Genomic DNA, 21985 nt, shown 5'->3' on the forward strand with positions numbered 1-21985 from the left:
GACTACAAGTGCACATCACCACACCAGGCTAAATTTTTTATTTTTCTGTAGAGCTGGGGTTTTCCCGTGTTGTCCAAGCTGATCTAAATTCCTAGACTCAAGCCTTTTTCCTGTGATGGCCTCCCAAAGTGCTGGGATTACAGGTGTGAGCCATCACACCCAGCCCATTGATTTTAGATATAACCAATACCACATGTATTCCCAAAAGCCCATCCCTAAACTTCCCAATTTCCATTAGTATAAAACTTGCCTTTTATAGAGAGCATGGCCTCTTGTTCTTTATCTTGAGAGTATGTGATTTCTATACCAAAAAAAAAAATGAGATGGAGAAAGTCTAGTGTCATAAGAACTACTAATTCATTATATTGAGGACTATACTGGACCTATTTAGGGGATAATATTAACTAATTTAAATAATATTCTGTATAATTTCCACTACCTTGTCATATTTTAGTGTCTTATTTCTCTGTTTGTTTTTCCAGATTCTGACAATAAAGGTGTGAATTCTGGAAGATTGGTAGCTTGCATAACCACTTTGTTCTTATTCAGCAAAATAAGACCCCAGCTCATGGTTAAACATGCAATGACTATGCAACCATACCTTACCACTAAATGTAGTGTAAGTATAGAGCTGTCTTATTCTTGTGTCTTACATAAAACATTAAGTGCTTTAAATTTAGAATTCACATGCGTCAACCACATTCTCACTGACAGATCAACTGTGTCATTTACTTAGATATATGTTCTATTTGTAGCAAGTGATCTATAAACATCAGGTCTGACATATTATAAATAAAGTTCAGGTTCCATTTTGCTGTAAACTTCTCAAGCCAAACCCTCAGTAAATGCTTACTAAATGTTATAGCTATTGTTAAGATCTCAGAATGAATGAAGCAGAGTTCCTGTCTTTGAGAAATTTACTATCTTTTGGGTCCTGAACATATCTGTCGTTTATAATATAATAAATATAAAAATCGATAACATTGCTCGAAGCACACAAAGACTAACATTACTTCCCATCTAATGCACATTATTGAGGAACAACAGTCAACCTCGGTCATTCTCCAAAATTGAGAGCCAATAGCCTCTAACAGAGGTCCATTTATGGCACCTAAGGAAGTTGTTGTTATGCTTTATATTTTTCATACAGTCTTTTTTAATTTATTTATATTTTATAAATATATTTTATTTTTATAATAGAACAATATTAAATATGGAAAATCTATAATATCATACCAGAGATGTTAGGCTGTTGGTATTAACATACTCTATGTTTTTCTAAAATATGGTGTGAGTAGTAAGACATTGCTTAAGTAAAATTATCTAGCAAATAAAGATTTTAAGGCCGGGCACGGTGGCTCAAACCTGTAATCCCAGCACTTTGGGAGGCCGAGACAGGCGGATCACGAGGTCAGGAGATCGAGACCATCCTGGTTAACACGGTGAAACCCCGTCTCTACTAAAAAATACAAAAAACTAGCCGGCCGGGGTGGCGGACGCCTGTAGTCCCAGCTACTCGGGAGGCGGAGGCAGGAGAATGGCCTGAACCCGGGAGGCGGAGCTTGCAGTGAGCTGAGATCCGGCCACTGCACTCCAGCCTGGGTGACAGTGCGAGACTCCGTCTCAAAAAAAAAAAAAAAAAAAAAAAAAAAAAAGATTTTAAAGTATATATGACAGCATAGTGAGTTATGTGGTTTACATATATAATCTCATTTACTTTATGAAGTACGTACTATTATCTCTATTTTACAGATAAGGAAACTGAAGCTTAAAGAGTATAAGTAAACTGCTAAAAATGCAAAATTTTAAAATACTCTTAAAACTTAACAAATATAAAAGGCTTCTCACATGCTATGATCCTAATGTTCCTAAGGAGCTAATTTTAACTTTACTACATTTGTTTTGCTGCTATGGTCAGTTTTTTTGATGATCTAAATTGCAAGCTCTAGGTGAAAACCTCAGGACTTCCTGAGAAAACTTTAAGAACTGAGGAGAGTAGTAAAGGATAATAAATACCTAAAAACAACATGCATTTACTTCTGAGACACTAATTCTATCTTTAGGGTTTCTGTTAGATCCAGAAATAAATTGGTTAATATTGTGGCTAATAATAATAGCTAATAATTTTTTAGCAAAGTACCAAGCACTGTGAAAATTTTACATATATTTTATCTCATTTACTTTGTGAAGTAAGTACTATTATGATCTCAGTTTTACAGATAAGGAAACTAAAACTTAAAGAATATCAATAACTGGCCCAATGTCACATAGCTAACCAGTCCCAAAGCTAGAATTCAGCCCCATGTCTACCAGTAGAATCTGGACTATAAGGAAACCTGTTATTTATTATTTATATTATAAATCGTCCTTGCATGATTTTGAACCAGTAATTTTTTAAAACAAAATCACTTTTAAAATGTCTTGTACATCTTTTATGTATGTATGTACACAAATATTAAGTTTTATATAAATAAGAGTATCTCATACATGGTAAACTTTTTTTTTAACGTTTTGTGTTTTTTGTTTTTGTTTTTATGTCCTATCTCCATCTTTATTCATCTTCCCTTCAGAATAAACGTCTTATAGTGTCCTTAACATACTTTTATAGTTGTGAACACACAGGTATATATAAATGGTTGACCGGGTTTTGTAAAAATTGAATCATATTATATAGATATTTGTTAGGCATATTTGGTAATCTCATATTACCTGGTATACATCTAATTCCTTGTTTTAGATGGCTGTATATTATCCATTTTATGGATGTCCTATGATTTATTTAATCATTTCCCTATTTGGCAGGTGTTTACATATTTCCTTTTGATCACCACTACAAACAATGTTTAAATAAACATTCCAATTTAAATACCTTTAAGTACTGATGCCTTTATTTTGTTGGAACAGTTGCTGAGGAGTGGACTTGCTAGGTTGAAACAAGGTTATTTTGGTTTTCATTTTTAATTGATCTTGCCATTTTGCAGTGGATGGGTTTTATACAACCTTTTGGAAAGCTGTATGTGACAATCATTGTCATTATTTTAGTACTCTTTGCCAGTCTAACAGGTGGAAAGGAATAATTCATTATTGCTTCAGTTTCCTTCCCTGACTGCAAAGAAGTTTGAGCATCTTTTCATGGTACTGACCAGTTGGGCTTGCTTTTCTGTTAATTCACTATTTATATCATTTTCATATCATTCGTCCATTTTACCTTTGAATTGTAGGCCTTTTTTTAGGAGAACTCTTTAAATAATTTTAATATTTTAGATATTAAGCCATCTTATAGTATATTTATTACAAATACTTTTCCCTGTTCTATTCTGTTGCTCTTTTACTTAATAGTTTCCGTCTTTCTTTAAATTTTTCTTCTGGAATTTAAGGTATTTCTTTTACTTGATTTTCCAGGCCAGTATGTTAAGGGAAGGTTCAGAAAATGCTACTTTTTTTTGAGATTGAGGCTCACACTGTCACCCAGGCTGGAGTGCAATGTGCAGTCTTGGCTCACTGCAACCTCCACCTCCTGGCTTCAAGCGATTCTCCTTCCTCAGTCTCCCAAGTAGGCGGGATTACAGGTGCACACCACCACACCTGGCTAATTTTTTGTATTTTTAGGAGAGATGGGGTTTCACTATGTTGGCCCGACTGGTCTTGAACTGCAGACCTTGTTGATCTACCCCGCCTTGGCCTCCCAAAGTGCAGGGATTACAGGCATGAGCCACCACGCCCGGCCTACTGTTTTTTGTTTTTTGTTTTGTTTTTAACCACACAGTCTTGCTCTGTTGCCCAGGCTGGAGTACAATCCTGCAATTTTGGCTCACTGCAACCTTCGCCTCCCAGGTTCAAGCGATTCTCATGCCTCAGCCACCCGAGTAGCTGGGATTTTACAGGTGTGCACCACCACACCCAGCTAATTTTTGTATTTTCAGTAGAGACGGGGTTTTGCCATGCTGACCAGGGTGGTCTTGAACTCCTGGCCTCAAGTAATCTGTGCACCTTGGCCTCCCAAAGAGCTGGGATTATAGGCATGAGCCACTGTGCCCAGCCACTACATTTTTTTTTTTTTCAGGTAAAATGCTGGCACTGGTTCTCAAATGAATTTATCTTACCCAACAAAAATTCTTCTATCCCTAGACCCACTTTAACTCATTACAGGAAACAGCAGGATTTCTGTTACTTAAAAAGAATATATGTTTTCTTTTTAATCCTGTGGGGATCTTAAAAGGAAGGATGAATATGATGTGGGAATTTCTTTTTTTTTTTTTTTTTTTTTTAATTAATACTCCTACAAGCCAAGTGGTGGGAATGTTTTTAACTAGTGTGTTAATGAGCTCAAAAAGTCCAAAATGGGCTGGGCGCGGTGGCTCACGCCTGTAATCCCAGCACTCTGGGAGGCTGAGGTGGGCGGATCACGAGGTCAGGAGTTCAAGACCAGCCTGGCCAGCATGGTGAAACCCTGTCTCTACTAAAAATACAAAAATTAGCCAAGCATGGTGGTGCGCACCTGTAGTCCCAACTACTCGGAAGACTAAAGCAGGAGAATCGCTTGAACCTGGGGGGCGGAGGTTGCAGTGAACCGAGATTGCGCCACTGCCTCCCGCCTGGACAACAGGACGAGGCTCTGTCTCAACAAAAAGTCCAAAATGAATGCCGGTAATCCATTACTAACAATGAGGATTAGTAGCTTAAAAACTAGATTAAGGCTGGACATGATGGCTCACACTTGTAATCCCAGCACTTTGGGAGGCTGAGGCAGGCAGACCACAAAGTGAGGAGTTTAAGACCAGCCTGGCCAATATGGTGAAACCCCATCTCTACTAAAAATACAAAACTTAACCGGGCGTGGTGGCGGGCTAGTTGTCGGTCCATATTCCTGACATGCTGATGCTTCTCCCTCCATACCTCCAGCTACTCTGGAGGCTGAGGCAGGAGAATCACTTGAACCCAGGAGGCGGAGGTTGCAGTGAGCCAAGATCACACCACTGCACTCCAGCCTGGACGACAGAGTGAGACTCTTGTCTAAAAAAAAAGAAAAGCAAAAAAAAAAAAAAAAAAAAGATTAAAAACATGCATTGAAAGCCTTACTACACAAACACACACACAAACACACACACACACACACACACGCACACATAACTGATTGCCTTTGGGGAAATGAACTGGGTGGCTGGAGGATAGATAGAAACAAGACTTTTTATTGTAAATCCTTTTCTACCTTTTGGTTTTTTTAAAAAAGTCTCTACCTATTTTTTTAAACATGCTTATTACTTTTTCTAATCAAAGAAATACACATTTAAATTTAAAGAAGTCCTAGGCTGAGCATGGTGGCTCACACCTGTAATCCCAGTGCTTTGGGTGGCCAAGGCAGGAGGATCACTTGAGGCCAGGAATTCACAACCAGCCTGGGCAACATAGTGAGACCCTGTCTCTACAAAAATGAAAATTAAGGCCAGGTGCAGTGGCTCACACCTGTAATCCCAGCACTTTGGGAGGCCAAGGCAGGTGGATGACGAGGTCAGGAGTTCCAGACCAGCCTGGCCAAGATGGTGAAACCCCATCTCTACTAAAAATACAAAAATTAGCCAGGCATGGTGGTGGGCACCTGTCATCTCAGCTACTTGGGTGGCTGAGGCAGGGAGTTGCTTGAACCCAGGAGGCAGGGGTTGCAGTGAGCCAAGATCGTGCCACTGCACTCCAGCCTGGGCAACAGAGCAAGACTCCGTCTCAAAAAAAAGAAAAAAAGAAAATTTAAAAATTAACTGGGTGTAGTGTTACGCACCTGTAGTCCTAGCTACTCGAGAGACTGTCAGGAAAATTGCTCAAGCTCAGGAATTCAGGATTGCATTGAGCTATGATTGTGCCACTGCACTCCAACCTGGGCAATTGAGCAAGACACTGTTTCTTAAAAATAAAGAAGCCTTTTGCGTAGTTCTGGGATTCTATGTTTTTTTATCTATCAGAAAATTTTAACACAGGGTTTCTCAACCTCAGCACTATTGACAGGACTAGATTATTCTTTGTTGTCAAGGATTGTTATGTGCATTACAGGTTGTTTAGCAGCATCCCTGGCCTGTAGCCACTAGATGCCAGTAGTGGCTCCCATTGTGACAACCAAAAATGTCTCCAGACACTGCCAAGTACTCCTGTGTCAGGATACAGGGGAAGAAGCTTATTCCTGATTGAGGACTACTGGGTTAACATACACAGCTCGGAAAATACTAATCGTAAAAACTGTACCAGTCTTTGTATAATGCTGTCAATACGTAAATACCCTTGTTTAGAATTGACTTGTGTTACATTTTAGGAAAAAAAATATAACTTTAACATTGTGATTAAGTGACCCCAAGGTCACATTTTGGTAAGTTAGTTGTTGGTCCATATTCCTGACATGCTGGTGCTTCTTCTTCCATATCTTGAAAAAAAAACTCTAATAGACTTTTTTTTTTTAACTGGACCTTTACGTGCAAAATGCCCTATTTCTGCCCACAAATACATAAAACTGTATATAGTTTCTTTTAAGGTTTTGGATATTCATAAAGCATTATTTTTATTCTTATAGACACAAAATGATTTCATGGTTATCTGCAATGTTGCAAAAATCCTAGAGCTAGTTGTACCACTGATGGAGCATCCAAGTGAAACTTTCCTTGCCACTATTGAAGAAGATCTGATGAAGCTCATCATCAAATATGGCATGACTGTAAGCACTCAGTTTACCATTTCTTTATTCATTAGTGTAAAGTTATAATATATTTTATTAATATTATTTTTAAAGCAAATATTTGTAAAAAGCTAAGTTTTTAAAATAGTATATTTTTAACTTTTATCTAAACAAACATTTTCTATATCTTTTAGGTAGTGCAACATTGTGTCAGCTGTCTTGGGGCTGTTGTAAATAAAGTGACACAAAATTTTAAATTTGTGTGGGCTTGTTTCAATAGATACTATGGTAAGTTCAGTACCAGGGTTTTAAAATTATTCTGCTAGGTCCTGCAGTGTGTCAGCTCATTTTAAATGCATTTGATAAAAGGCTAGAATCAAGGAAACTATGAGGTGTGATTATCCACTGTGGTCCTCTCAGAAACAATATTGTCTGGTGTCTTTTGTATTCCCTTAAGAACCCACTGTGATTACTTCAGAAATTTATCTCCTGATAAGTAAAGGTTGGTAAATTTTTTGCACACTGTGAAAAGTAAAATTTAAATTTTCTTACATTAATTAGTTTAGACTCTAAAAGAGCGCCCTCATAATTCTAGACATATTTAATATTTAGAACCATTAGTAAAAATTAATTGGCCGGGCACAGTGGCTCACACCTGTAATTCCAGCACTTTGGGAGGCCAAGGCAGATGGATCACCTGAGGTCGGGAGTTCGAGATCAGCCTGGCCAACATGGTGAAACCCCGTCTCTCTACTAAAAATACAAAAATGTCCCAGGCATGGTGGCACACAACTGTAATCCCAGCTACTTGGGAAGCTGAGGCAGGAGAATCACTTGAACCCGGGAGGCGGAGGTTGCAGTGAGCTAAGATCACGTCACTGCACTCCAGCCTGGGTGACAGAGTGAGACTCCATCTCAAAAAAAAAAAAAATTGTGATTCATTAGTAGTAATTACTTGAACTGAGTAATTCAAAGATAAATATTATAAATATTACTTATCTTTATTAGGTGCCATTTCAAAATTAAAAAGTCAACACCAAGAGGACCCAAATAACACTTCACTTCTAACAAACAAACCAGCACTTCTTAGATCCCTTTTCACTGTTGGAGCACTATGTCGGCATTTTGATTTTGATCTGGAAGATTTTAAAGGCAACAGCAAGGTAAAGATAGTAATACTTAAAATGCTATAAAACATAGAACTATATGGCACTGTAATCTGAGAATAACAGTAATGACCCAGGATGAAGGCAATATTAGTCTGGTTTAATGAAAATTCTGAAAACAGTGCTACTCAAAGCATGGTCCTCGGACTGACTGCTAATCCATGAACTTTTTGTTACTGGTGTATAACCAGATAATGAAATTTCTCTGACAAGTTATATCAGCTTTGTAACAGTAGGCACACTGTTGACATCAACAGCTGATTTTTTTAAAAAATTTTTTTCAATGAAGGGAACACACTGATTCACATTCCGAAACAAGCTGCTTTGTCACACACTGATACTTTGAATGCCACTGTTCTAAAATAAATGGAATTGGTTACTTTTTTTTTTTAATAAAGTTCACATACAGAAATTCTCATTGTCTTTAGGTATTTTTTTCCTTTATAGTTGAAAATTAATCTAAGTTACTCTTCATGAATACTTTAATGTGTTTTCCTTCCCTTAGGTTAACATAAAAGATAAAGTACTTGAACTATTGATGTATTTTACAAAACATTCAGATGAAGAAGTACAAACAAAAGCTATCATTGGTCTAGGTAAGTCTAAATTTCTTTATAAATTGTAGCTATTTGAGAGGGATAGAGCACATTTTTAAATATTGTGAATCTAAATTGTTGGTTTATTTTAATATGTTTCTATTAGTAGGATTTGGTGTATAGAATGTAGATCTGGGGATTAAAACAACTGGGTTCCATTCTTGTTATGGCCATTGACTTCCTGGGTAAACTTGAGCGAGCCACTTGTCTTTTTATCAGTTTCTTCATTAGTAAAATAGAGATAACAATACTTTCTTCTACCCCTCCTCCATAGGGTATCGGAAGAACATTCATTAAAGCCATTTGATAAAGAAAAATAATGTAGAAGAATTCTGTGCTCTTTGCATTTTTGTAATTATTCTTTTTCATTGCAAGGCTTTGTCACTACAGGAAGCAAAACAATGATCAGTCTGCACTGACTTATTTATATAAAAGCAAAAAGTTAGCAACCCAGGAGGAACAATTTGGATATATACATGTTTTATATTATTTTTCCAGGAAGCACTGATGTAATAAAAACATGTTTTGCAATTGTTAGGCAGGTCTGTGTGGCTTATATCTAGGAAGGAATTAGAATATGAGGAAATAGGAAGCGAATGGCATTAAAGTACCTGAATTGAATGCACTTCAAAAAAATACAAGAACAGTCTGTCCAGGTTTTTGGTTTTTGTTGTTGTTTTTTTTTGTACGGATACGGTTGGCCTTCCATATCCATGGGTTTCACATTTGTGGATTTAACCAAGAATCAAAAATACTGAGAAAAAACAATTACACCTATACTAAATATGTACAGATTTTTTTGTCATTATTCTCTAAACAGTACAACAGCAATTTACATAGCATTTACATTGTGTTAGATATAAATAATCTAGAGATGATTTAAAGTATACGGGAGGATGTGAATAGGTTATATGCAAATGCTACCCCATTTTATGTCAGAGACTTGAGAAACCACGGATTTTGGTATCCCTGGGAGGTTCTGGAGCCAATCCCCCATGGATACTAAGCAATGACTATACACGTAAAGCTACCCAATGAGATTAATAACTTATTTGGAAATTTTATTTTAGTATTATGATTAAGGTTCATACTTTGATATGTATGACTAGTTATTTATATTAGTCTTTTGAACAAAAATGAGTAAGAAAAGATTCTAAGTTACTTATTAAATCATGTTTATGATATCTGTAAATAAATTGAAACCTTATCATTTTATTCCTCCTCTATCCCTTTTTGAAAATTACTTGGGCCGGGCGCGGTGGCTCAAGCCTGTAATCCCAGCACTTTGGGAGGCCGAGGCGGGCGGATCACGAGGTCAGGAGATCGAGACCATCCTGGCTAACATGGTGAAACCCCGTCTCTACTAAAAATACGAAAAAAACTAGCCGGGCGTGGTGGCGGGCGCCTGTAGTCCCAGCTACTCGGAGGCTGAGGCAGGAGAATGGCCTGAACCTGGGAGGCGGAGCTTGCAGTGAGCCGAGATCGCGCCACTGCACTCCAGCCTGGGTGACACAGCGCGAGACTCCGTCTCAAAAAAAAAAAAAAAAAAAAAAGAAAATTACTTGTAGCACATAGAGTAAAAATTCAGATATCATTTACTAAGGAGTTAAATTGGTGCAATATTAACTTCAAGCCAGTGTGTACCTTTAAATATTCAGTCTGGACATAATTTATATGGAGTGGCAAAACTAATAGTGTTACAAATATTTCAGAGTACAAAAAGATGAAGTTTTAACTTAAGCAGCGCTATTCAGAAAATATTGCCTCTAGACCAGTTAATAAAAAACATCTTGCCTGGGCCATAGTTATCCTGAGTGACCTTGGGCTAGTTATCTGATCACTCTATGCTTTGAGTTTAGTTTGTTGTTTGTTATCAATAATACTTGCTGTCATGAGAGATCTTCATTTTTTCCTCAAATAAACATTATAAACATGGATGATATATTGCTACTTATTAACCCGTGGTTATAGGATTCAGCATTGTAGCCTTATTATAATGCCATATGAGAAAGAAGTAGAAGATATTTTTTGCTCTGGTTTATTATATTGTTTTATCAAATGAATATATTTTAATTTTTTTTAAAAAATAATGTCAATGTAGTACCTTCTACTGGGGATCTGAAAAATGTTTGCAGACATTACTTCTTAAATCCTGAAAACATCCCTGTGAGGTAGGTGGGTGGTAAATATTATTATCCCCATTTTACAGATGGAGAATTGAGGCACAGAGAGATTATGTGACTCACCCAAGGTCACACTACAAGTCAGTGGTGGAGCCAGGAATAGAACCCAAGACTCCTGACTCCTAATCCACTCCCCTAGCCACTAGGCCCTGCTCCCTCCTCAAGGTTTCCTCTTGTGTGAAATTCTCCTTTGAAATGCAATTTCTTGTTTTTAATTCATGGGGAAAGAAGTACCTGCTCTAATGCTTCTCTAGGTAAGGCCACCAGCATATTCTTCCAGTCATTTTAAGTTTTAACTTTTTGAAATAAGGAGCCATTTATATAATTTATTAACATATTTATTAAATTTTAATTTTAATATGAATATATGATGAGATTTTCCCCTCTCCCATAGGATTTGCCTTTATTCAGCATCCAAGTCTAATGTTCGAGCAAGAAGTGAAGAATCTATATAATAATATTTTATCTGATAAGAACTCCTCAGTCAATTTAAAAATACAAGTGTTAAAAAACCTTCAGACCTACCTACAAGAAGAAGATACACGTATGCAGCAGGCAGATAGAGACTGTAAGTGAAAATATATTTTTAAATTTCATAGCTATGGTTATATTATAATGGCTTTATCTCCTTTGATCTAAATATCTAAATTTCCTGATACGTTAGACGAAGAAATTCAGTTAAATAGCAGTCCTTATGCTGAGGTCTATAACTGGGCTTTAGCATATTCTTAAATTCTCTAAAATAGTTTTAAAATTGTGTATGTGTGTAAACATTAACATTTTGAGGGAGGAGAGAGATTATACTTCTCATTGGGTTCTCAAAGGGGCCTCTGACACAGATGCAGACACAGACGCAGACACACACACACACACACACACACACACACACACATATTAAGAACCATTGAGCCAGAAAACTAGCTATAACGTTTTGTGATTTTGCTTATGGCCTAATTTTGAAATATTTAGTAAAGTTAGTATAGGTGCTCTTAATATGTGTTTATCCTTTGCTTTCTTTTGTAGGGAAGAAAGTTGCAAAACAGGAAGACTTGAAAGAAATGGGTGATGTTTCCTCAGGGATGAGTAGTTCCATCATGCAGCTTTATCTCAAACAGGTGCTTGAGGCATTTTTTCACACCCAGTCAAGTGTACGCCACTTTGCCCTAAATGTCATTGCATTGACTCTAAATCAAGGTCTTATTCATCCAGTTCAGGTAAGCATGTTTTATGGCAGCAGCAACTTAATAAAAGAGCCAGATTAGTTGTCATTTGATACATTGTAATTATAGAGAATAAGTAGTTCTTTGTTCCTCTTACTCTTCTTTGTACTAAACTCTTAAGAATCTAGAAGTTTTAGATCATCTCTTGGGTTATGACTACTGCAAAATACCCATATATTCATAATATTGTCTCTGTTATAAACCAACTTGTAATTTCTATTGACAGAACATATACTCAAATTCTTTTTCTAAGTAGGGATATTTGTTTTAATTCATACTTACTTTTGTCCCTAAGATCCAACAATCTATGTGAAGAGAGTTCACTGGGTTTAAAAGTATAATCTGTTCAACAGGGTCTTAGTCCACAGAAAAGTAAATTATGTAATCCCAATTCCTTCATCTTTAAGTTGGGGATGGCACCAACTACCTGACACCTCATAGCATTGATATGAGGACAAAACGATGTGATAAAAGACATTAGTATTACTGAAGATTGGCAGCCAATGCTGATGTAGTAGTATATACCATCTGATGGTCAAGAGAGCGCCATAGGCTACAAAAGTGTATGTATTAAATAAGCAGAGTCTGTACCCTTCAAGATTTTTATTTTGGGTATTTTTCATGGAACTTTTTGAAAATATGATATATTTAAACATACTGTGGTCTTCCCTATGTCCTGAAACAAAACATGTTAACAAATATTTATCCTGTTCTTCATGACTCCAGGTTATTATCATAAAGAATCATACATTATAATGTAACAGTAGTACATTGAGACTGTGACCTTTTTGAACTACCGAGGGCTCATTGTTGGGTGCTTTTTATTATATATGCTTTTTAAACTTTTTTAAAAATTTCACACAAAGGAGTCAGGTGCAGTGTCTCCCACGTGTAATCCCAGCACTTTGGGAGGCGGAGGTGGGCAGATCACTTGGGTCAGGAGTTCAAAACCAGCATAGCCAACATGGCAAAATCCCGTCTCTACTAAAAACACAAAAATTAGCCAGGTGTGGTTGCGCATGCCTGTAGTCCCAGCTACATGGGAGGCTAAGGCAGGAAAATTTCTTGAACCCAGGAAGCGGAGGTTGCAGTGAGCAAAGACCGTGCCATTGCACTCCAGCCTGGCCAACAGAGGGAGACTCTATCTCCAAAAAAAAAACAAAATTCACACAAAGAAATTACAAAAGTATTGTATGAATTCCTTTATACTCTTCACCTATATTCACCATTTGTTGACATTTTGCCACAATTGCTTTCTCTCTCTCCCTTTTATACATCTGCTTTTTTCTGAATCATTTGGTAGGAAGTTTCAGGTAATTATAATTCTTTACCACTAAACACTTCAGCATATATTTTCTAAGAACAAGGGCATTCTCTTACAAAACCATATTATAATCATTAAATTTAGGAATTTTAACATTGATACAATATTATCTAATATATAGTCCATTTGCAGATTCTGCTAGTTAACCAAGGGCGTTCTCTCTGGCCTTTTTTCTTTTCTTTTTTTTTTTTTTTTTTTGGCTGGCGTGCAATGACGCAGTCTTGGCTCACTGCAGCCTCTGCCTCCTGGACTCAAGCAGTCTTCCCACCTCAGCCTCCCAAGTAGCTGAGACTACAGGTGCACGCCACCACCTGGCTAATTTTTGCATTTTTGTAGAGATGGGGTTTTACCATATTGGCCAGGCTAGTCTCAAACTTCTGAGCTCAAGTCATCTGCCTGCCTCAGCGTCGCAAAGTGCTGGGATTACAGGCATGAGCCACCGCACCCACCTTATAGCCTTTTTTCTTTCCTGATTTGAGATTTAACATGATCATTTCTTTCATTTAATGCCATGTCTGTATTTTAAAGTTATAAGTGTGTTGTTTTTCTGGCCTTCACATTGCTTTTTGATTCAGACTCGCTTAACATAGTAGTACTGTTTTTTGACTCTAGAAGTACAGTGAATATGACTGTTACCAACTATCTGATCCTCAAAGCCACATCTGAAATCACTTTGAAAAACAATTATATTTTCCTAGCTTTGAGTATGGAAAGCAAATTACTGTTTGCCGTATATTATCTTTACAAGGCAAATCTAATCAAGCTTTAAAAACTACTGGATTATACATTTGTAGTCTATATCATAATCTTAAATAGATATTCTTAGTGTGGGAATGCTTTATGTTTAAAGAACCTTAAATTTACAATGAAATTGTTTAAATTTTACCACATTAGTATTTTTGCTGGTGCTCCAGTGCTTTTCTGGATTTAAGCTGAATCTCAAAGATTTGTGACTTTAAAAAGAACACTAAATCATAGCCTTTGTAGGAAAGCCTATAAGGTTAAATTCATATATCTCAGATATACAGAAAGTTTTGACGTATGTCTAAATAGAGAGTTTTTACTACCGTGATATCTCATAATTTTTTTTTATTTCCAGTGTGTGCCATATTTAATTGCTATGGGCACAGACCCAGAACCTGCTATGCGGAACAAGGCTGATCAGCAACTTGTGGAAATAGACAAAAAATATGCTGGATTCATTCATGTATGTATTTTAACATTTTATAACCTAAATTTAAGCATTTTTCTTGAGTAAAGCATGTCTTTGATAAATACCCTGCCCACATTCATAATTGGGATAAAATGTCTTACTTAGTACCTATCTTCTAAACATGCAACTAAGTTAGTCTCCCAAGGTGTTTTTTCTAGTTTAAAGTTAAGATTGGTCTAGAGGTGACAGTACCAAGCACACCAGACTAAAAATCCGGAAACCTAGATTTTATATCCTACTGTGTGAACTTGGCTGCAATGACTCTCCTGGGCCTCATTTTTTTTTTTCTTCTTTGAAATGAGGGAATTGTAAGAGATAATCTCTCATGTTCCTTCTGGCACTTCATTCTGTGATTCGTATTATTTTAATTAAGAAAACCAAATAATGAAGCTAGCCTCAGGATGTAATGCTCTAAGTATATTTTTAAGTTGTGTCTTTTAATTTCCTTGACAAAAATGAGACTTGTATTGATTTCAGATGAAAGCAGTGGCTGGTATGAAGATGTCTTACCAGGTACAACAGGCAATCAACACATGCCTAAAAGATCCTGTAAGGGGTTTCAGACAAGACGAGTCCTCTAGCGCTTTGTGTTCACACCTTTACTCCATGATCCGTGGAAACCGCCAACACAGACGAGCCTTTCTTATTTCTTTACTCAACCTCTTTGATGACACAGCAGTAAGCACAAAAACTTATTATTTTAAGAAAATAAATGCTCTAGAAATTTTATGGATAAAGTAGTCACCATTTTTAAAATATTACCATTTTATTAGTATATGATAGTAACTTCATCAAATGTTTTCTTAATCTTCTAAGTTATTTACAAAGTACACAGTCAGAATTGAAGGGGAAATTTTGTATAAGAATAAGTATAATGAGGAATAATGTATAACTTTGCCTCCATACTGAATATCCCATAAACTTTGATAACAGATTCTGTAAGCATATCTTTAAGCACCATCACTAAACTAATCACATTGGGAATCGATTACCTCAAATATTGTTAGAGAATAACTGTTATAGGTTTTTGGTTGTTGAGATCCCTAGTTGTTCAACTTGACTTTCCTTAATGAAGGGAAGTCAGTTTTGTGTATAGTAGTCCACTTTTGTGTATAGTAGTCCTCCCTTATCCTTAAAGATACATTTCATGACCCCCAGTGGATGCATGAAACCATGGATAGTACTAAATCTTATATATGCAGTCATGCATCACTTAATGACAAGGGTACATTTGGAGAAATGCATAGTTAGGCAATTTCTTTGTGGGGTGAATATCTTACTTACACAAACCTAGATGTTGTAGCCTACCTAAGCTATATTGTTCCTAGGCTACAAACCTGTACAGCATGTTACTGTACTGAATACTGTAGATAACTAACACAATCATAAGTATTCGTGTGTATAAACATATCTAAACATAGAAAAGGTACAGTAAAAATATGATAGGGTAATCTTATGGGACCGTCATTATATATATGGTTTGTCATTGACTGAAACATGGTTATGCGGCACATGACACTACTAGTTTTTCCAGTACCTACAAACCTATGTTAAAGTTTTAATTTCTAAATTAGTGACAGTAAGAGATTAACAATGATAATAAAATAGAGCAATTATAACAGTATACTGTAATAAAAGTTATGTGAATGGGATCTTGCTTTTCTCTGTCTCTCTCTCAAAATACCTTGTTGTAGTTTACTCACCTATTTTTGGACTATGGTTGACCAAAGGTAACTGAAACTATGGAAAGCAAAACAACAATAAGGGGGGATTACCATAATTACAATTTTGACACTTCTGGCTGTTGCACTAGTTGCATTGGCCAGGACCATAGGCCAAGAAAACTGAGTATTCTTTTAAGTTTACCTTTTAATTTATTTATTTTACACAATATTTATTCAGCATCTGCTACGTACCAGCCATTGTGCTAAGAAGTTTAACGAGCATAAAATAGTAAAGACAGATATGGTTTCTGCCCACACAGAGCGCACATGAGTCTATGTGTATAGCAACTTTTAAAAGAACAAAAGAGGCCAGGCATGGTGACTCATGCCTGTAATCCCAGCACTTTGGGAGGCCAAGGCAGGTGGATCACAAGGTCAGGAGTTCGAGACCAGCCTGACCAACATGGTGAAACCCCGTCTCTACTAAAAATATGAAAATCAGCCGGGCGTGGTGGCACGCGCCTGTAATCCCAGCTACTCAGGAGGCTGAGGCAGAAGAATTGCTTGAACCCGAGAGGCAGAGGTTGCAGTGAGCCAAGATCACGCCTCTGCATTCCAGCCTGGCCGACAGAGCGAGACTCCGTCTCAAAAAAAAAAACAAAAAACAAAAAAAAAGCAAAAGAAAAGAACAAAAGAAATACTTTAATTACTTGTTAGCCTGACAGCAGATTTTTGCAATAAAGCAAAATTATAATTACCATAGTGTAGATATCTTACTAGACCTCTTCTTTTTAAGTACTGTGTGAAATTTATCATCAACATTATCATCATATCATCAGTATTAAGTTTGCATTGTGTATAGGACACTATACTAGGAGTGCCAGATGATAGAACATAGTGCTTTTGCCCTGAAAGGATTTTCCCTCCAGTTGTGGGGATAGGACACAAAATTAATAGTGATTATGGTTAGTATATCCTGAGTGCCCTGATGGTTTGTATTGATAATATTGTTCCAGTCCTTGTTTCTCTCCAAAAGAACTTCATTCCTATGTGGTTTCACTGCCTGTTTTATGTCATTGACTAGATGTTCTGTCATCTCAGCATTTGAAATGCTAAACTGGAAACCCAGCTCTTACAATGCAATGCTTTCTTCTAAGTACCTCCAACAAAGAATGTCAGAGAAAGAACAAATGCCTGAAGGCCCAGAGGGATAGAATGAGAGGGATCTGCTATATAAACCAGGGAAGGAAGATGTTCCAGTAGGGGCCAAAAATGTAAAAGATAAGAATGTGTGGTTAATAATGAATAGTTTGTTATTTGACTGGGGCAGAAAGGTCATAATGAGGAATAGTATATAGAGGATCCTGTAGATGGCAAAAAAAAAAAAAAAAAACATTGGAAGTGTGCGAATAAAATAATGAGGACAGTTGCCAAAGAGCAGTTTAGGAAGATGAAATTTTTTAGCATTGTGGTCACACTGGAGGTAATAAGAAATTAACCTATTGTGACAACAGTAGGGGAGAAAAAGAATGGATAGTAGAGATCGGGTGTGGTGGCTCACACCTGTAATCCCAACATTTTGGGAGGCCAAGGCGGGCGGATCACCTGAGGTCAGGAGTTCGAAAACAGCCTGGCCAACACGGCAAAACGCCGTCACTACTAAAAGTACAAAAAAAATTAGCCAGGTGTGATGGCGCACACCTGTAGTCCCAGCTACTTGGAAGCCAGGGCATGAGAATCACTTGAACCTGGGGGGCAGAGAGTGGCAGTGAGCTGAGATCACGCCACTGCACTCCAGCCTGGGCAACAGAACAAGACTCCATCTCAATTTAAAAAAAAAAAAAAAAAAGAATGGATAGTAGAAAAGAAATTTGAGGAAAGAATTAAATGAGACTGTGTGAAAAGAATAGTAAGTGGACAACTGGAGTATTTTTATCTTGAGCACCTGAAAGAACAGGATTGTTGCCAAAGTCAGATGCAAAGGAGTTGGCTTGAGTAGTACATAAAAAGGGAGTAGTCAAAGAGCTAGGAAGAGAAAACTTAGGAAGTAGATTTCGTGAAGGAAAGTGTGGATGATAGTCAGATGCTACTGTGAAGGCAAGGAGAGTAGAAGTGAAAAATAGAGTAGAATGGTGAACTTCATGGACAAAAACAGTCAAGCAGTGAGGGACAAAAGCAGATTGTAATTGAAGAGGGAGGGCCAGGTGAGATGACTCATGCTTGTAATCCCAGCACCCAAGCCAGATGATTGCTTGAGCCCAGGAGTTCCATACCAGAGACCCTGTCTCTACAAAAATTAAAAAATAAAACTCAGCCAGGCCTTGTGGCATGCACCTATACTCCTAGCTACCTAGTTACTTGTGAGACCTAGGCAAAGCGATTGCTTGAGCCCAGGAGTTCAAGATGGCAGTGACCGATATCATGTCTCCTTTGAAAAAAAATAGTGGGGAAGGCCGGGCGCGGTGGCTCAAGCCTGTAATCCCAGCACTTTGGGAGGCCGAGGCGGGCGGATCACGAGGTCAGGAGATCGAGACCATCCTGGCTAACATGGTGAAACCCCGTCTCTACTAAAAATACAAAAAACTAGCCGGGCGTGGTGGCGGGCGCCTGTAGTCCCAGCTACTCGGAGGCTGAGGCGGGAGAATGGCGTGAACCCGGGAGGTGGAGCTTGCAGTGAGCCGAGATCTCGCCACTGCACTCCCGCCTGGGCGACAGAGCAAGACTCCGTCTCAAAAAAAAAAGAAAAGAAAAAAAATAGTGGGGAAGACATGGGAGGAGCAGTCTAAACTATTCTTTGAAGAACTTTGAAAGGAAAGAGAAATACGGGGCTTTTATGGATGTTGAAGAAAATATTTATATAAATATAAATATATAAAAATATATATGAGTTTTGAAAATATATATATAAATTATAATGTTAAACTAATAGATGAGGTAGGGTTTTATGTCTACATTTTTTCGTCTGTAACATGGGTGTTGATACATACCGTAAAGTAAAAATAGAGTGAGAGTGATACTCTTACAAATATTAATAGCAAGGTTATTCCATCTGTGCTATGGGATCTTGTTGCTGCTGCTGTTGGGTTTTATGTTGTTTCCATGGCAGGGGAGGGTAGATGGTAGGAGGGAGTGCTTTTTAGTTGTGAGCTTTTTTTTTCCTTGAGCTATAAATATTTAAAAGAAATTTGAATATTAATATGCCCTTCTGTTTATGATCATGAAATGCTTGAATTCTCTATTACTTCTTTTTAAAGCAAGCAAATAACAATAATCCTCTTAAATTTTGCCTACCTCAGAGTACTTACAGTGTGAAACTGATAGCATTGTCAAAACAACTCTGATATTCTGAATTACATATACACAGGAAACTGACAAATGTTTATGAGTACGTGGATTTAGGTTTTTTCTTTTAACCTATGTATTAGTGCTATAATTAGTAGTTATTTTGAGGGCAGAATAGTAACTGTGTGTAACTGATCTCCATATAGGTTAAACTCTTAGTAGCACAATGATTTAACTTTCATGTATACTTTCTGATATGGTATGGATTTATCATAAAGATTCCATATACTCTGTAAGAAAACCTCAAGGAATTTCACATGGATGCAATAAAAAATTTCACGTCTTGAGATAGCATAGTGTAAGTCATTATAAAATAAAAAATGGGCCTAAGATTATTTTATAAAATTCTATTTATGTTCCCCCTTCTCCCTTTTTCTTACACCTCTCTCCCTCTCCCTTTTTCCTCCTCTATATTTCTCTCCCTCCTGCTGTCTCTCTGTGTCTCTGCCCACTCTCCCCATGTGTGTGTCTGCTTATCTCTCTCTCTAACATTAAGTGAGGTGAAAGTGCCCTGTATTTTTTCTAAAAAAGCTTTTTTGGATGGGTTTCTAGATTATCCGCTAAACATATGTACTTTTTCTTAAAATTTACAGAAAACAGACGTGACTATGCTCTTGTATATAGCAGACAATCTAGCCTGTTTTCCATACCAGACACAGGAAGAGCCGTTGTTTATAATGCATCATATAGACATTACACTCTCAGTTTCTGGTAGTAACCTACTGCAGTCATTCAAGGAGGTAAGTTACACACATTACTATTCTTAATCCATCTGTCAAAGTGCAGACATGCTGTTTTCACTGTTTTGTTTCTCATTATTTTTATTCTCTTCATGAGTATATAAAATCTTTCTAAGTGAACTTAATGAAATCTGGGCAGTACTTGACTTGGGAGAGGATGTACGTTGCCACTTTACTTCTATTTAGAAACATCTAAAATACATATATGGATTGTTCTGTTGATAAGCCATCGCATTTATTTCTCTCACTTTAAGCACTGACCTTAAGTGTTTTATGTCCATTCATACATTCATTTAAGCCCCATTTTAAAACATTATTCTGTAAATCTTGTAATGCTGTAATCACATTACACATGAAAATATATAGCTTATTTACACTTATACCAAAAATTTATGACACCATTGACTTTCTTATCGCTCAACTACAGCACCGTAATAGAGTTGGCATATGTGTGCCCAAAATCTTTACTAAATTTCTTGTTGAACCTTCCGTCATTTCTGTCATGACTTTTAGGAGGAATGTAATTTATTTAATTATAAAAGTACCTGGTGTAGCACTAGGCACATAGTAAGCACTCAGTAAATTCTTTGCAAATTAAATATTCTCATGTATCTAATGATCCAAGTAGATCTCATCTGGTAAAATTGTATTGCTCAAAACTCAGCCTTGTCAGACTAGTAAATCAGACAGATTATTTTAGATGCCTCCTAAGGGCTGGAATTACAAAGGTGTCTAAACCCTTACTACTTGAAGTGTAGACCACACACCAGCAGCAGTGGTTTCACCTGAGAGCCTATTAAAGCTCTAGAACCTCAGGCCCCACCCAGATTTGCTGAAACAGAATCTGCATCTTCAACAAAATCCACAGATGTTAATGTGCACATTTAAGTTTGAGAAGTTAATAATTTCCCAGGAGCTTTAGCCCTCATGTTCTCTTATTTTACCTACTTACTGGTTGGTATGGCTGTCTTTGTAAATGTTTCTTCCAGTTTTGAATAAATGTTGTTATAATGTGCCCCCTACACACACACCACACAACCTGCTTAAATCCAGTTGACTTTGTTTCCAAGAACTAACATTTTCATAAAGTACAAAGAAACAGGATTTAAGTCTTCAGAGAAAATTGCGTATTATCTTGCTGAAATGTTCTTGAAAAGGAGAGTTTGATAGAAGCTCGGGATGTCCAAGATTACTTTATTCTCCTCAGTTAAATTATAATTACTGCTTTTCCTCTATAATGGCTTACCTATGCACCTAATTGATACTTTTATAACTATCTTTTATTACTATCCTTAGAAGAAAATTGTTTCCCTTTGAATGATATTTCACAAGGATTTTTTTGAAGGAGTGGTTGTGGGGGAGGGGGTGGATATTGTATATAATTTTATTTAGTTTTAGAAACTATCCCCTAACATTACATACCAGTTGTTGATATCAAGTCAAGAGGTTTATAAAATACTCATTTAAGGAAGCTTTTTCAAGCTGTTGAATGGAGAATACTTATATCTACTAGTGGCATTTTGTTTTTATTGTTTATCAAACAATTTTTTCTTTCAGTCTATGGTAAAGGACAAAAGGAAAGAGAGAAAATCATCACCTAGTAAGGAAAATGAGTCAAGCGACAGTGAAGAAGAAGTTTCCAGGCCTCGGAAGTCACGGAAACGTGTAGATTCAGATTCAGACTCAGATTCAGAAGACGATATAAATTCAGTGATGAAATGTTTGCCAGAAAATTCAGCTCCTTTAATTGAATTTGCCAATGTGTCCCAGGGTATTTTATTGCTTCTAATGTTAAAACAACATTTGAAGAATCTTTGTGGATTTTCTGATAGGTAAGGTTACATAAGCAGTGAGAAAAAAAACTTCACTCTGTTCAAATAAT

General features: G+C 36.9%; 1 protein-coding gene across 2 annotated transcripts in view; it reads left to right on the forward strand.

The window, feature by feature from the left end:
• NIPBL (NIPBL, cohesin loading factor) overlaps nt 1-21985 on the forward strand; it is a 194717-nt gene that overhangs the window by 165816 nt on the left and 6916 nt on the right. For both annotated transcript variants that reach the window (XM_025387913.1, XM_025387914.1), the window contains 11 exons: nt 483-619; nt 6554-6694; nt 6850-6943; nt 7664-7818; nt 8327-8417; nt 10995-11168; nt 11624-11814; nt 14244-14351; nt 14835-15035; nt 19957-20103; nt 21661-21935. In XM_025387913.1, the coding sequence (XP_025243698.1) occupies nt 483-619; nt 6554-6694; nt 6850-6943; nt 7664-7818; nt 8327-8417; nt 10995-11168; nt 11624-11814; nt 14244-14351; nt 14835-15035; nt 19957-20103; nt 21661-21935 (1714 nt within the window). The remainder of the gene's footprint in view (nt 1-482; nt 620-6553; nt 6695-6849; nt 6944-7663; nt 7819-8326; nt 8418-10994; nt 11169-11623; nt 11815-14243; nt 14352-14834; nt 15036-19956; nt 20104-21660; nt 21936-21985) is intronic.

The sequence above is a fragment of the Theropithecus gelada genome, chromosome 6 (genome assembly GCF_003255815.1).
Source record: "Theropithecus gelada isolate Dixy chromosome 6, Tgel_1.0, whole genome shotgun sequence".
NCBI classification, from domain to species: Eukaryota; Metazoa; Chordata; class Mammalia; order Primates; family Cercopithecidae; genus Theropithecus; species Theropithecus gelada.